Source organism: Fringilla coelebs, assembly GCF_963513975.1.
Source record: "Fringilla coelebs genome assembly, chromosome: 5".
Classification (NCBI taxonomy): Eukaryota; Metazoa; Chordata; class Aves; order Passeriformes; family Fringillidae; genus Fringilla; species Fringilla coelebs.
In genome coordinates, this window is record NC_140033.1 from 8,544,780 (window position 1) to 8,561,609 (window position 16,830).

Here is a 16,830-nt window from a genome sequence, read left to right on the forward strand (position 1 = left end):
TCCCACAGCTACTTAAATACTCCTGTTATTAACAAGAACCTACCCCCTTCCCCCTGCCTGCTTCCCCCTCCCTTTCCCACACCCTCTTTTCAGATGCCAAAGGGTCTGGCTGCTCCTCTGGCATCTGCAGCCCTTCTCTCTCAGCGAGCACTGTCAGTGTGAAACCCTGCGGTTACACAGCAATCTCTGTGGCAGCATAAAATAAATGAAGAGCATTCAGACCCAAGCTTGGCTTTGTCTGGGGTTCTTCTAGCTGCTTATTAAAGTGAACAATCCAGACAAAACAGTATTGATTGTATCACCACGTTGAACACTGGCTTTGGGACAAGCCATCCCTTCCCATTGATCTCCGGTTATTCTGTGCCGCTGCGGTGCTGGGTCCCTGCTGCAGACCTCAGTGGGAGGCAGTGCAGAAATCAGAGCTGCTTGCCATGGGATCAAAGCCTGAAGTCTGTTGCACAGCCTAGAGGGCTCTGACTGTACATGTGTGCTTGCAGACATAGTTAAAAAGTCAGGGTAGGATCTCATTTCCATCAAAGTCAACGACAAAACTCCTGTTCATCCCAAGGGCCGGAATTTTCTTGCTTGCTGCTTGCCACAACTCTCTGAACACTGATATCTGAGCCTGCAAAGCTCAAGGTTATAGAAACCCTAGCAGAAAGGCTGACGGTGTCACATTTTCCTGGAATGATAAAGAGATACTGGAAGAGCTAGCTTTATTAGACAAATCTACAGTCTTGTAGCACAGAAATTGGTATTAATTCTTTGCCCTGACATGGTGCCACCAAATAGCAATTTTATCCACCTAGGAGTGACTCCTGTGTGCCATAAACCCATGAAGATGACCTTTGTCACTCCAGGCTCTTGGCTTATTTAGGCCATTTTGTGATAATCAGTAATATTATGGTCCCCAAACTTATTTAAATCCACTGCTCCATTGTGTGAGATTCTCCCCCAGAGACTTTGTTGGCTGAATGAAGTTGTTTGGCTCTACCTAAATCTTAGTGGCACAGGGAAATGATGCAGAGAGCTTGAATTTCTATAGATCTCATAAAGGTACTTGTTATATTGAAAGCATGATCCAAAATTGTTTTAATTCTGACGTGGAGCTAACTTTTGATTCGGAGAGACCACTGTTTTCACTTTCCTTTCTGTTATTCACAGAGCATAAGAAACAGTTTTAGTCTCTTGCTTAGGTAGATAAGACACAGATAAGACAGACTAGAAAAAAAAATGAAGATGCAGAGATTAGAATATTACTTGCTCAGATTTACAGAAGACCAAGAAAGGATTTCAGATCTCCTCATTGCTCCTTCAGTGTTTGTTCTGAAACATACTACAGAGCATTTCAAATTACACTGAAGGGAAGCAAACTTCAGTTTACTTTAGCTCTGTGACTCCTTTGGGTGAACAAACCAGACCATACAATCTAACTTAACAGGTTTAGCTCAGGTTTAGTAGTTGCATTACTTAAAGGAAAAATACAGGTCAGCTTTTAAATTCCTCATAGGTGAAAGCCCCAAGTTTAAAATGGAGCAAGCTCATGATAGAGATTTTATTGACCTCCTTAAAAACCAGTTGCACTGAAGGAAGGTTAGCAGCCGCCTCTAAATCCTCATAGTTATAGTTTAAGCTAAAAGTTAAGTTTCCTTTTGCGTTTTTATAATTCACTCACTCTTCTAGCATCTGTTCTGAATCAGGCTGTTTTCCCATTGCTTTAAAAAGCAGGTCAGGGTTAATCTCCTGTACCATGTTTGCTTTCCAGGCATTAGTCATGAAACTGCTGATGAAAAGGTGATTTTTGGCATTGAATTTAATTCCACTTTTCTGGAATGTACTCCTAAGTCCCAGCAAGCCTCTATTAGGTGGTATGTTCAACGCTCTGGAGAAGAGCATCGAGAAGAGGTAAGTTATAATCATCAAGGCAGGTTTCCTCCATAGAGAATTCAGCTGAGCATTTAGAGGCAGGAGTTACTGGGGCTAGTGGATGTTTTACTTTTCCCTGCCTCACCTTAGGTATCACATAGCATTCTGCTATCACCATTTGGGGCATGCAGTGGGGAAGAAAGAAGCCATTTGCACTGTATCATAGGCAGATTTTGATACTTATTTGACTTAACCTGCCCATCCTATTAAAAAAAAATAAAAAGAGAGATAATATAGATAAGTGATTAAAAAGTCAAAGCTGTTTTGTCCAATAATTAATGCATCTGCTTCTGTAGGTAAAAGTATGTTCAAAACCTTATGTTTCAAAAAAGTCTCAGCTCTATTTAGTGCCTGATTGCTTTCCCTTACCATGTTGAGAAGGTTAGCTAAGAATTGCATGTATGGTTTGCTGCTTCTCTCCATCTCTCCCGAGAGGAGGAATGGTCTGTGGTTAAAAGGCTTTTTATTTGCTTTTTTTCTTGTTAGTGGAGTCTGAGATTTTTGCTTAAATGGCATTTAGAGAATTCAGGTTAAGGATTGCTCCTCGCATCTGGCAAAGAAAGCAGTGAGATTTGTGATGGCCCTTAATTCCTTTGGGATGGAGCTTTGGGGTCCTCACTGATGGAGAAGCTCTGGAGAAGCCTCCAGGTTGCAGCAAACCCCCTGCACAATTTCCTGATGATTCCTCTCTGAGCTAGTGACAAAAGAGCTCTCCAACATGACTGAAAGGTCAATGTACTGGGACTGGTTTGGACTGGGTTTGTGAGTGAGTTTCAAACCTCAGGAGTGTTCATAGCCTTTCTCTTACATGAGTGATTTTGTGTCTGAGGCCAAGTCCTGCTGTGATGGCAGCCATGGCAACAGGGAAGGAGAAGGGAAATGAACTGCCCTTTCAAAGGCTCTGGTCCCAGGTGCTAGATATGCTTTTCTGTTAGATGTTCATCCAAGACAAAAATTAGTTTAAATGACAGGAACTATCAAACATACAACTGGTGTTCCACTCTCAGTGATAATTCATCCTATGAGACTTCCTGAGTGCACAGGACGTGCTGGGGAATTGCAGGCCAGGGCAGGTGTCTGGGAGGGAATCACCTCTGGGTCAGATGTGACTCATGGTACTCACCCCTAAGTTGCAACCCCAGTTATGTCTTGGCCCAGAAGGCCAGAGTTAGGGGATACTCCTGATTTTCTACAAAAAGACAAAAACATACAAGGCTGTATATTGACTGTAACACTTTTAATTTATTCCCCTTCTCTTACACGTTTGGGATTGATAAAACTTTCTTCCTCTGCTGGGGAAAAAAAAGCATAATTAACTTTTGGACAGGTGCATTAGCACCAAAAGAGATTCTTACTTTGAAATACTACCTGTAAGAGCCATTATAGCCTTTATGTGGTAAAAACAAAAAAAAAATAAAATCCCTTCTGATTAGATGGCCAAGCACTCTTTCAGCCACAGGAGGTTGAAGTGCACACCCAGCTAGAAGTGTGTTGGCATTTAAAGACCTACAGTCATTCATTTTACTGAAATGGAGTTAACTTTACTCTCCTGTACAGGAGACTCTGTGCTCACCTTCCCTAAGGCAGCAGTTTGTAACTGCACTCACATATTTGAGCAGGGAAACAAGTAAAACACTTTCTTTATTATTACTGTATATTTAAGAATAATTCTAAAGTCAATTTAAGCAGATAGTTAACAGGTTTCTCACTTGGGGGGCAGGGGAGAGGAGGTGTTTATTCTTGTTTTTCTTTCCTTTTGTGTGGTTTCTTTTTTTTTTTTTTTTTAATGAATGAGAAGTCAAGTTTTGAGAAGACTCAATTTTTTAAAAAATAATGTATTGCAACTGTACCAGGAACTGTAAACTTGGCATAAAGGAGCCATTCCCTATGAAGAATGTAATATTTCTATATCATAAGAGATTACACTTTCAAGACTTAAAAGCCTCTTTTGAAGGGCTGCTTTTGAGTCTTTATCTGTGTCAATTTAAGGAAAAAGATATTATCAGTTGATTTTCTCATAAATCACAGGTTCAGCTAGGCCTCAGAAGGTCATGGAACCAAGCTCAAGCTGTCTTTCTGGTTTGATCACAGAACAAACTGCAGGTCAAAACAACTTTTGAGCAAATTTACAGCATGCTAGCATGTCTAGCATAGCCTTAATAAATGCTATACTCTTTTCTTGATACACATTGTATTTCCAGGAGGTTTGTTGTGGCAGTGGCTTGGCCCCTCCTGTTTGTTCTGTTCCAAATGCCCCTTACCCTGGCCTGGTGATGTCCAACACAGCAGGACTGGAGGGTGACATCCAACACATGCCAAGGATGTGCACACTGGGAGGGATTTATGGAATGTGTGCACATGTGTGGTGGCATTAGAAGCCCCAGCAAGCACACAGAATTCATCTTTGCACATTAACAGCAATGTTTACTGGGCTTGCTCTGTGTAAACAGTCTGACATCTGTTTGCATGAGAAAAGTAAATCTTTCCTAAAAGGCTGGATTAACCTCTGAGGCAAATTTAGTAGAAAATTTGAAGGAGAAATGTGCACAAATTTTCTACAATAGGAATGTTAAAAGTAGGCAAAGAGCTTTTTGTCACATGTTATGCCTTAATCCACAGCAGTGCCTCTGTGATCTAGTTTTGGTAAAACTCCGCTCTTGGGGTGGTTTTGGGGTTTTTTTGGTTGGGGTTTTGGGGGGTTTTTTGGTTGTTTGGTTTTTTTCAGTCTGAAGATAATAGCCTATAGAAATGCATATACACACGATGGTTAGAGGATCAGGTCACTTAAACACAATGTATAGATTTTAGTTCTGTTTGAAGCTTGCCAGAAAATTCTAATAATAACAATTTATAGTATTTTGACCCAGCTTAGTTTCAGGATCCTAAGAAATTGAACTCCTGAACAAACTCTGTTTGCATATATTAAACTGGTAGACATCATTTCTAGAAAAAAACCAAAAAAAAAAAGAAACTTTTTGTTTACTTTTTAAGATAACTATATTCATGTAGAAAATACATGTTTTCAAATGCAGGACATTAAATTCCTAATTTCATTTATGGATCTGTAAATTATTGACCAGGTCTGTAGAGATGCTGAACAATCATTTCTCCTATTTGATGGAATAAGGGTGAAATGGTTAAAATGTTAATCCCTTAATAATTTGCAGATCCAGAAATTGAGGTTTCCAGGTTTTCTAACTTGATTTACCAGTGAAAATGAGTTCCTCAGTATAAAAACCTGATTGGAGACCTTCCTAGAAAATCTGAAGAGCAGAGTAATTGACTTTCTTTTCAAAGTACTTCAGTTTGACAAAAATACCATATGTGACAGAAACACTGAGGTCATATTTAATGTATAGCTTGATCTTTGCTCAACCAATGCATTACCATAACTTTTCCCATTACAATTATATTTTCTGCTCTCTCTGTCTCCCTTCCTGCAGCAGATTTCTCAAATAACACTGTGCATTCTTTTGGTGCATGTCTTAGCAGTGTAACTTATTGTGATGACGATACCATGCTTTGCAAATGACTCCCCGCACCTGGAACTTAGGTTACGGACTTTTAGTTCCAGGGCTGGAGCTGTAATGTCTTAGCAAGTCTTTAAACTTGGCTTTACAAAGAGGTGGCTTTGCACTGTCCCAGACATGCACTGCAGCTTCCTGAGGGAAGGAAAAGGGCAAAATCCAGACTAGATGGGAAGCATTTGGCCCAGCAGGATGTCCCCGACATTTCACCCTTAAGGTCATGGTGCAGAATGTGACTTCCAGGCAGAGCAACCTGTGGGGAGGGACAGGATCTCCTGTGGTACAGAAGCTGTCACCAGGTCATTTTGCTGCCAGTGGGAGTACATTTCCCTGTAGTTCAGAGCTGTTTTAAGGTCAGGAGTCAAATATCTAGTGCTTTTGTGGTTAGCGTTGCTCACGCAATTGATCATGTTTGTTCCTGTGCGTGCAGCGTTAGTCAGTGGGATGACGGAGAGTGTTTCAGTGCCTGGAGTTCATAAAAAACTCTGGGGACGTCATCTGTTCGTAGTGTCTTGGACTGATGAAGCTCTCTGAAGCTTTAAACAGATACTAGTTATTTCTCAAAAAAAGTCCTGTGTTATTTTACGTATATAACAAGTGTCAGGACTGCAAAAAGCAAATGGCGTGGCTCCCTACAAAGGCATTAGTTCTGGTGCCTCGTTGCTCTGAAAAGCTTCAGCCCCTCTGCTTTAGGCTGCACTTCACCCTCAGTCCCCCAAGGCTCCCAATCTACCAAGCTGCCACCTCAGCAGCAGGGGACAGAACAAATTATATGGTGTAAAGAGACAAAATAGGTGCAGATCACTTTCAACTTTCTTCTTTCTGCTCTGCTTATACCTGGTGGTGAAAATACATCCACCAAAATGGCTGGGGATATTCCAGTTTCTCCTTCAGCAGTTCTCATCCTTTCCACATTCCTGTCCCACAGCTCAGACTGTATTTTCCTGGTGGACCAAACTTAAAGACTATCTGATATTTTGGTAGATAGAAGAGCTGGACCCACTTTTGGGCAGGACGTATTGCAAGGCACAACGTTGTGACCTAGCTCTGCCATCACAGCAAGGATATATTGTTTCATTCCACATTTTAGGCATTTTTTTCAATTTATCCAAGAGATAAGTTTCAGTATCTTTTTGCATCTGGAGGTTTTTGCATCATGATGGCAACTTTGTTTCAAACATCTGGTCTAGCAGAATCATAAAAAAAAAAGCCACAGATTCAGTGCCAGCCCTGAAATCCAAAAGTTGGGTGATGGCTGAGTCAGGCAGAGGGCACACAGCAAGGACTGAATTTCCAGTAGTACCTTCTGTCAGGGGAGTGTAATTCAGTGTTTGAATCTTTAGGTCAATTAGAAAGACGGTCAAGAGAGTTGGGAAAAAGAAAAAAAAAAGGATTAATTCTGCAGCCTAAAGACTACTTATAGTTCTCATGCTTTCATTCTTTTATTTTACTGTATCATTCATTGCCTTTTTTTTCTTCTAATACCTTAAGTGTCTTAAGTACGACTAATATTTTTGACAGTTTCATTGGGAAAGAGGAGAAGTAACTCTGTACTGAGTGACATTTCTAATTTGATTCGAATATATTGGAGAAATAATAGAAATGGAGGAGTTTAAAGTTTAGTCTCAGAGTAAGAAGTAAACTTCACCTTGAAACTAATAGGAATCATGCGTGTCCATAATGCCATTTTACCAGCAACACATTCTTCATTTTTCCTGAGGCTGTGGGTGAATTAAAAAAAAGATGTTTTAAAAAAAATTAACTGTACAGCTGTGTTGTAGCCAAATTATTATTTTCCCATACAAGAGAAACAGTAATGTGTAACAATAATGTCAGAAAAACCCTAGAGTGATCTTTATTTCCAGTCAAATGATGAGGATGAAGAAAACAATAGAAAAACAAAGATGAATGTGAATTCTCTGCAAATGTTCCTCATTTTCTTTTCTCCCTGTCTCAATTTGTTCAGGGGTTGCACTAACCCATGATTAGTCCAGCTTTACCTCTAACATTTTTTCACATGTTGATTAATGAGGAAAGGCAGGCTTTGAAGCCACTTTCTTCTCCCAGACAGGTGCAGTGTTTTAACTGTGAAAGAGCTGACATGTGAATTATTTGTAAAGAGGGAGCTATCTAAACACATCATTAGCAAAGGACAAAAAGCATTGACCTAACCTGGTGCCACAGCACTTTCAAATCCTTGATTGTTTTCCAACTTACTGATTGTTTAAAGATTTGCCATTGGCAATTATTGGCAATATTTTTTTTTCTTCATTGTTAAATTTAGGTTGTGAAAATCAAGTGTTAGATTTGTGTGGAGTTGTTTTCCCTTTGTCATACATTGCCGGAATCTATGGCATGTGCCATAATTCAGTTAATATAAGTTCTGGAAAACTTTTGTTTTATGCTTATCATGAAAGATAAAAGTATAATTTGTTGATACAGTCTCATCAAAAATCTGCTCCCACTTCACTAAGAAAAGAAAGCAATTGGTAATCAATTGCTTAATTTTTAATGATTTGTAAGTTGTTTCCTATGGAACAAAGCTGTCTTTCGTGTTAAAGTTTTATTGTATGCTCAAATTTAAGGACATGTCAGCAAGCTTTTATGAATTTAAGCCTGTGTACTTCTGAATTGCTAAATCCCATTTAGAAATATTTTGGAAGAGTTACTGATTTTGACATGGTGGGGGGTAAAACAGTGAATCCACAATTGAACAAAACAAAATTTCTTTTATCTAAGCAATCTTTTCACTTTCCTCAGAATTTAATAAAATACATTTTACATCTATAGGTCAGGAACCATAGACCACATTAAACATTCAAGTGAAAGGTTAAAGATCTACTACCAAGTAATGAAATGCCAGGTGTTTATGAAACTCCAGAGCCCTGTGGGGAGGAAAGCAGAGAGGAAAGACAGGAGGAGTTCTGAACCTATGGGTAAAACAACATAAACAGGATACCAAAAAGAGAAGTGAGGGGGGAAAGCAGTAATGAAGTGTTGCTCAATATGTGTGAAATCTGAGCCATAATTTTATCCTGCCAGAGGATAAGAAAGGAATGAACAATGAAGGCACAGAGGAGGAGGTGACAGTCACCCTAAATCAGTGTCCAAGGTTAACACAGGACACTGTGTAGGAGCGCTGCTTCATTAAAAATAGGAGTCATGATGGGCTGGGATTAGGGGACAGAACCAATTTAGACTTTTACCTTTCTCTGCAGTATCCCAAGGCAGAGCAGGGGACAGCTCCATCAGTTAACACTTTTATGACTAAAAAGTGATGGTTGTTACACAAATGGCAAATAGTTATGAGTAGCAGGGTGCTGGACTTGGGGGTCCAGTGATCTTTTCAACTCTGGATCTGCCATTATTCTGCCTTTCTTTCACTGAAAAGAGGCAAAGCCCTAGAGAGGGCACTTTGGACTGGCACCCAGCCAGCCCAAACAGCCAGCTGGAGCCCTTCCAAGTGTGGGAGGTGCACAGCTGTCAAGAGGCTCTAGACTACAATACTGGCAGAGCCACCGGCAGGCAGATGCTACTGCTGCGATTGCATCAAGCCCCAAGCTCAAAGACATCAGTCCTGTTTTCACTCAGGCAATGTGGGAAACTGGTCTTTGCACAGTGCCTTATGAAACCCAAATGTCTGGAAGTTAGCTGCTTCTTCCCAGGCCTCTCCCAAAATTTTGCAAACTTGGATCTTCATGTTGACATGAAGCCTGGGCAGAAGAAAGGGATTTCCGTGTTGTCTTGCAAAAGCCAGGCCTCCAAGCACTTCCACTGGGCCCCTGCTCCTGCTGCTCTCTGTGGAGCACAGCACCACAAGGAAACACCTGTCCTAGACATATTTCTGCCTACAGGTCCTTATTTGTGGATTCTTTTGTAAATTTGATGCTTCTTTAAAAAAGGAGCATTTACTTGGCGTGAAGTGTCACTGGCTGATCCAGTTGAGGACTAGTGCCCTGTGCCGTGGGCTCTGCAAAAGAAAAGCAGCCTTTTCTAGTTTGTCTCCCTGTTATCTTCTGTGCATGTGGCTTGGCCATAATTTATCTGGTTTAGACTCAGTGTGGTAAATTGGAAGTAGCTTGTGCTCATGTTGCACCTGTTGTCAGGGCAATCGATTTTCCAGGAATTTCCTGAAATTTGTATCATTTCACCCTCCGGGTACTGAGTAGATATGCTTATATACAGTTTACAAACAGTGAAACTAAAGCTCCCAACACCAACAACTGAGGGCAGGAGCCAAAAAATACTTGGCCAGAGAAACAGGCAACCAGAGCTACAAAATCTGACCTGCTTTTGTAGCAACTTATTTCTTGTGTCTGCTGCTCCTGTCTGTGGCAGTACACAGGCCTCTATCCATCCATACATATGACTTTCCTACATACCTGTCTAATGCATGTTACTGAAGACTGTTACAGCTGAAGCAGCAGGAAAAAAAAATCTCTGTCTCTGGTTGTATTATATTTATGTGCATTGTTTTTTCTGGTGATCTCAATATGGTCTCTAAAACTTTTTTAATGATTTCAAAGGCATTGTCAAAGAAACTTAGAAAAGGGTAAAGCTGAAAGCCCTGTAAGGTCATTTCATCCATCTCTTTAATCCAAGAGACTCTATTATGATAAAGTACTAGTGAGTTAGAATCATAACAGATGGAGAATCATATGTATGTATAAATTTTTTCCCATGGAGTAGCAGAGGGAATAATGTGCAGATTTTTTACATAAAGAAACAGTGTGTAGCTTACCCACTGTGAATAAATCTAATTTAGTCATCTTTATGCCTCCCTGATCTTCACCCTCTGAAGTTTGCTGGAGGGTCAGATGTGCACTCTGGGAAATTTTGCAGATTCTGTGTTGGTTCTTTCCTCCCCCAGCCCCCCCTTCTCAAACCCACTACCCAACTTGAGCTGAAGTTTTCCACCTTGGCAGTGATGCCACCAGCAGAGCTGAGGCTGCCTCCAGCAGCAGTTCAGGTCTGTGGGTGCCAGCTGTGCTGCAGCCTCTGTGTGGCAGCAGAACACAGCACACCTGGGAGGGAACAGCCTGGGACAAACCGGCAGCATTTTCAAAGGAAATGCTGGTGCTGGATGTCAGGAGTTAAGGCTCTGCTTTCTACTCCCACCTCTGCTACTAATCTTTATATGGTCTTTGGCAAATCACTTACCTTCTATGTTTCCCAGATGCAAAAGTACTTAGGTACCCAGTGCCCCATCCTGTTTATTGGTTTGGTTTGCGTTTAGGTTTTTTGGTTTGTTTTTTTTTTTTTTGAGGGGGGGAGCTATTGATTTAGGTTGGTTTAGAAATAATCTTCAGATTACCAGATACATAACTTACCTGACAGTGTTACTAGTCTAAGGTGCACCTTGCTTTTAACATGTGAGGCTCTGCATTTTTTAAAATATTTCTATTCGTAAATGAAATTACACCTCTATGCTGTCAGACCTCAGTTCCCACTTGCAAGCTTATTCTTTTGTTTGGAGTTTTGGTTTTTTTAAATTCTTATTTTTCTCTAAGTTATTCTTCACAGATCTTAGCAATAAAAGAGCTGTACTTTGTTGTATCCATCCAGCCTTATTGCCTGCTTTTAATCAAATCTCAGTGAATCAAAGCTAGCATCAATTTCCTTTTGTAAAACTTGGTTGAAGAAGATCAGAAACACAACATTTCACTCTAAAGATCAGTAGTAGTATTCATATTCATCATAACAGGGCCTCAGCACTGCTAGGACTCTGGTGTTTTGGGTGTATTACAGATACCTCAAAAAGAGCAGTTAAAAGAATGATGGGATTTGTGGCAGTAAATAGCTCCCCTTCCTTGGAGAATGCAGCCTCACTCACTGCACTGTGCTGCGATGAGTGTTGCTGTCTGTCCTGTCAGCTGTACAGCATGTGTCTTTTGCTACTGCATGCTGAGTGTCCGTGATCCAGATGCTGCAGTTGGGAACAGGACTCAGGCCTTGAGGGAACTGCTGGTTTCTGTCCCAGCTGCACCACAGGGATGGGACACGCCACGTGCCAGCCAGGCCGTGCCTCCACCTCAGCACAGCATTGACACCCATCTCACTTTGACTATGAGACTCACCTCCTGTGCTCTTTTCTTGTCCAACCCCACAGCTGAAGGCTGATGAGAGGATCATTAAAACGGAGCATGGGCTGCTGATCCGCAGCCTGCAGAGAAGGGACGCGGGAGCCTATTTCTGCAAAGCCCAGGAGCACACCTTTGTGCACACCATCGTGAAGCTGAACTTAAACGTCATCGAGAACGGACAGATGGAGAGCACTCAGAAGACTGAGGATGAGGAGGGCCGGGCAAGGGATTTGCTGACGGAGTCCCGGCTGAGGTACAAGGACTACATCCAGCTTGTCAGCAGCCCCAGCTTTAGCCTGGATGAGTACTGTGAACAGATGTGGCACCGGGAGAAGCGGCGGCAGCGGAACAAAGGTGGTGCCAAGTGGAAGCATGTGCAGGAGATGAAAAAAAAGCGAAACCGAAGGCACCACGAGCCAGCCAGGCCACCATCGACGTAGTTTGTAAATGCTATTTAAAGAAAGGACATTTTCCATTTAGAAAAAAAAAATACTGTGTTCTGGTTTTGTGCATCTTGCCTATGAGTTAGTACTGCTTCTTGAAATCAGAAAATTTACCATCACTGTTAATCTGTGTGAGAATGTACAGTGGGATTCAACGCCAAATGAGATGTTCCTTGCTGGAGTGCCGCAAATTAGGCGATCATTTCAAATGCATTAAAAAAAAACGTGTACACTTTTAGCTAATTTCTGGGTAGCCTTAGACTGCGTGAGCTGTGTTCTTTACTTCCTTTGTAATTTTCACATAGGGTTTAGTGTTTGTGTTCCCATATTAACATTTGCTGCCACATTCCACCCCAGAGGTGGCTACATTTCAGGGGAAGGCAGATGTACTTCCAGTTCTTTGGCATCTTTCTGAATAAGAAGCATGGTAGAAATGTGTGACAGATCTGCAAAAATACCCCTAATTTACCCACTGGGCCTGTATACAGGCACACGGGTGGGGTTTGCTAGCACAGAGAGGCACAGCAAAAAATCAAATTAAGTTTTGGCTTAGGGACAGCATTCATTCTGCCCATAAAAAAGAGAAAGCATAATCATAGTTTAAGAGAGGGGAATTATCGAGTGTTACTCGTTAGTGTTTGAGTAGCCACCAGTTTGCAGTCCATCTGCTGAAATGAAATGCTGACTCTAATTGAAATTGCCACCGAGATGCTTGGGAGTAAATTTCCTAAGTGGTCCATGGGAGGTATGTGCACAAATCCTATTAACAAATAATGGGACTCCTGCCTGCACCTCTTCTATGCCTCTAAAGGTTTGACTCTGACTGTTTCTCTGGCCCTTTGCTGGCTTTGTTTTATGCAGAGGAAAAGAAAATTAAAAGACAACAACAAGGCTAAAATGAAAGACGATGAGGGAAATATGTAGTGGCTGAGACCAGTGCTCTTGACACGGAGCTGACATTCCTCAGATGTGTGTATTCTTTGGGATTTTTTCTCAAAGGTCTTATGTATTTTTAAGTTGAAAATTTGCATTGTTGGAATTAAGACTTTTATTATAATTAAATAAGAGATGTCCACATGTAAATAAAACTTGTAAGTTAGAAATTTGCTGTATACCATAATTTCATTTGTAAAGTGTTCCTTGTTCCTTGGTTTATATTTTGGGTTTAATAATGTAAATTTTTACACATAAGCAAGAAATACTGGCCTCATCCTTGTGTGTTTTACATCAGTAGTATTCAATTGATTTTATTCCTGATATGCAGCAACAAACACAAGCTCAAAATTAGGCCTACTGTCTCCTCTGATGGCTGAGTCACAGCCCCCTTCTCCTCTGTTCCATCCAACCTCCCTCCCTTTTGCCTTTCACGCCTTTTTGAGTGTGAAATGACAAATTAGCCACTTCCTCACATGGAAGACAGCTTTGATGGATACCAAAATGACAGACTTTACTTGTTTCTCATGCATTCTACAGATCTTGAGAGCAAAGTCTGTGGGAAACGCGTGCAATTGATGTGCACCTCATTAAGGGACCAAAACTGTTGGCTCTGAAGCCCTCGCCCGTGCTGGTGTTTGTGTGCGCATTCAGTCACAGATCTAAAATTGTGAAGGTCCAATTTGCATCGTTGTTCATTTCTTCTCTGTTGAAAGTCGGATATGGCAAAGTGTTTGTCAGATTTCAGAAAGGAATCTCAGCTTACCCACGTTTCTTGTAAAACCCGAAAGCTGCGTTTGCATGTGTTGTACGAAAGCCAGCGATACCATATGTCATTAATTTTAGATGCTTTTCTAATAGAAGATGTATGAGTTAATTAGGAGATATTAGATAGCATGCGTACAATGCTTTGATAGTGTAAAGCACTGAGTGCTAAATATTATAAAATACATCTGTGGGGAGGAGGGAATTTCTCAGCACAGGTCCTTTAATCAGCAGAAAGACTGATGCTAAGATACTAACCAGTCGTACAGTACTTTGAGAACATGCAGAGAACTTTTTGGCATTTTTGCTGCAAAATAATGTAGACCAGGCATTTCACAAGAGGCTCATCAATTTGGGTACCTTGATTTTAGGGCCAATTAAGACTACTTAGGGAAGGTATGGGGGTATTAAACTACTACATATAAAGCACAGGGATACTTTATATTCTTGGCTGGAAGATTATGCTGTCACCATACAGAACCTGCCTAGTTATTCCTTATTAGATTTTTATCAGTCCACAAAGTCCCATTTCTCTGGCTTGGGCATTAAGGAAATGAGTGGAACCACACCAAGGCTGTGGAATGGCAGGTGGGCTGCATTCACTGGCAAAGGATCCACTCTTCTCATCAGTGGTGACATGGTACTTCAGTTGGCAACTCTCATCACATGTTTGCCTACTTCATAAAAAAGCAAAGCAGAGTCTTTTTTCATACTTTTTCTCCTCCATGAAAACTAAATAATCTGTTTTATGTTTGGATATGATTGGGGGTTTGTATTCTACAAATGAAACCCCCCCAAACTGACTTTAGTAGTAATATGGTGTAAGGGTGTCAGTACTGGGAACTTTAGATTTAAATGGTTGAATTAAAATGTTATTGCTCTTAAAAACTACTTTCATTTATTTTATTTCAAATGTTCTTGCAATGCGATTCTTCTTAAAGAAATGACCTCATCAGTCTGGGGTACAGTGGTAGCATAAAACCCCAAGTGAGATATAAGATCTCTTCCATCATGGGAAATAAATTCAATATCCTCCAAACCAATGTGTTGCACTGGGTTCATGCCACCCCAGGGAACATATTTAATAATCCCACATAGATAAAAGTCTGTGGTTTGATACACTGGGTAAGATGAATGCTGTGGCTGGCAGGGGTAGCACACCTCATACAGTGCAGGTAATACCCATGCAAGGAATCCAGAGGACCTTGGAGACCAAGGAATGAGAGGGATAGATTGAGAATCACTACTGGAACTAAGGCCTGGCTTTGTTAGGTGGGACTGGGCAATGCAAACCCAGGAACTGGAACAGGAGGAGCCAAGGGTCTTTTCCACAACCTGCAGTCCCAGAGGGAGGTTCAGAAGATGAGCTAGACCAGAAACTGTAACAGAGGAGTAGCCCCCACTTTTCAAAGGGGTTTAATCTTTAGTGTAATTTAGAGGCTCATCTTGAAGTCTGCTTGAATTTCAGTTTGATGATTTGAGGGTCAGCTGGGCTGCTGTGAGCTGTACACGAGCCACAACGGGCCCGTAGTTAAAATGAAACTGAGCCCTGCCTCTTTCAAGAGTGCCATAAAAATTTAAATTGAATGAATTTTTGGTACAGAGTGGAAAAAAAAAGTTGCCTCTGCATTAATAACTGTAGCTTTTAAACAGGTCCCTTAGTGCATTGTTTTGAATGTCATGAGGTTGAACAAGGCCAAGTGCCAGGCCCTGCAGTGCTGCAGGCCGGGCTAGAGGAGGTGGGAAGTGTCCCAATGGAAAAGGACCTGGCAGTGCTGGCCCACTGTGGCTGAGCAGGAGCCAGCGTGTCCCCAGGTGTCCATGGACCCAATGGCACCTGGCCTGTGTCAGGAACAGTGTGGCCAGCAGGACCAGGGAAGAGATTTTCCCCCTGTTCTTGGCACTGGTGCGGCCGCACCTCGAGTGGTGCATCCACTTCTGCCCCCCAGTTTGAAAAGGACAAGGAGCTGCTGGTGTGTGTCCAGCAAAGGGCAAAAAGGACTGGAGAACCTCTTCTGGGGAATGACTGAGGGAGCTGGGAGTGTTTGGGCTTGAGGGGACTCAAATGGGACCTCGCCACTCTCCACAGCTCCTGGAAGGAGGGAGCAGTGAGGTGTGGGCCGGCCGTCTCTGCTGTGCCTGCAGCGAGGGGATGGGAGGAAATGGCCTTAAGCTGGGGCAGGAACGATTCAAATTAGATATTAGAAAAAATGCTTGTGCTGCCTGGGTGGTCAGGCATCAGAATGGGCTTCCCAGAGAGGTGGTGGAGTCACCATCCCTGGGGGTGTTTAAGAGGCACCTGGATCTGGCTCTGGGGGATGTGGTTTAGTGGTTCAAGGGTTACAGGGCAGTGCTGGGCTTACAGCTGGACTAAATGGTCTAAAAGGGCTCTTCCAATTTTATGGTTCTATGATTCTCATCTTTGCTTCTATATGATCTATTTATTTGAACATGCATTCAACAGGGATTACAGTTATTAATACATTATCTTTTTCTTCAACAAAACCTTTCTATTGACCGTACCTCAGCAACAGGTCAGTGCTCCACTGAACCAAAGGGGTTTCAAGCAGACTCTTAGAATAACCAATACAATGTGAGCTGTAGTTATAAAAATGCTGAAAACTGATACAAGCTTTAAAGCCCAACAGGGCTCTAAACTTTGCAGCAATCTTGCAGTCAGTTAAAATAAAACAGAAAATGGGATTAGCAGAAAAAGGAATAAAGTATTAACACTTACTCTGATAAACTGGTTCTGTTACTGGAAACCATTCCAACAACAGGTGTGAATGTGTGTTCATGCCATAAGAAAATACTTTCCCCTCTAAGCAGTTAAGCTGCTTGAGGTATCTAAGAACCTGAGTACTTTCCAGTTCATATGTAGATTTTGTCCCCAGTGCTTATGTCACCCATTATGGAGTAATAAGGCTAAATGGAACAGATTCCCCCTGGTTAATGTGCTTTTGAGATCAGAAGATTCCTGCATTCAAATGGTATGAACCTCTTATTCGAAATATTATGGGTATTGATCTTCATTTAACATTTCAGATAATGAATAATTATTTGTTATTATTACTCATTGATCATGTAATCAGCCTGTGTCCCATAATAATGTCTCAATATTTAATAACAGCTAATGGAAATTGAGTTGTCTGA

General features: G+C 41.5%; 1 protein-coding gene across 2 annotated transcripts in view; it reads left to right on the forward strand.

The window, feature by feature from the left end:
- Nucleotides 1-14,511, forward strand: part of SEMA3D (semaphorin 3D) — a 132,305-nt gene extending 117,794 nt beyond the window's left edge. For both annotated transcript variants that reach the window (XM_084206847.1, XM_084206846.1), the window contains exons 17-18: nt 1,766-1,905; nt 11,563-14,511. In XM_084206847.1, coding sequence (XP_084062973.1) covers nt 1,766-1,905; nt 11,563-11,976 — 554 coding nt within the window. In that variant the 3' untranslated portion in view covers nt 11,977-14,511. The remainder of the gene's footprint in view (nt 1-1,765; nt 1,906-11,562) is intronic.
- The last annotated feature ends 2,319 nt before the right edge of the window (nt 14,512-16,830 follow it).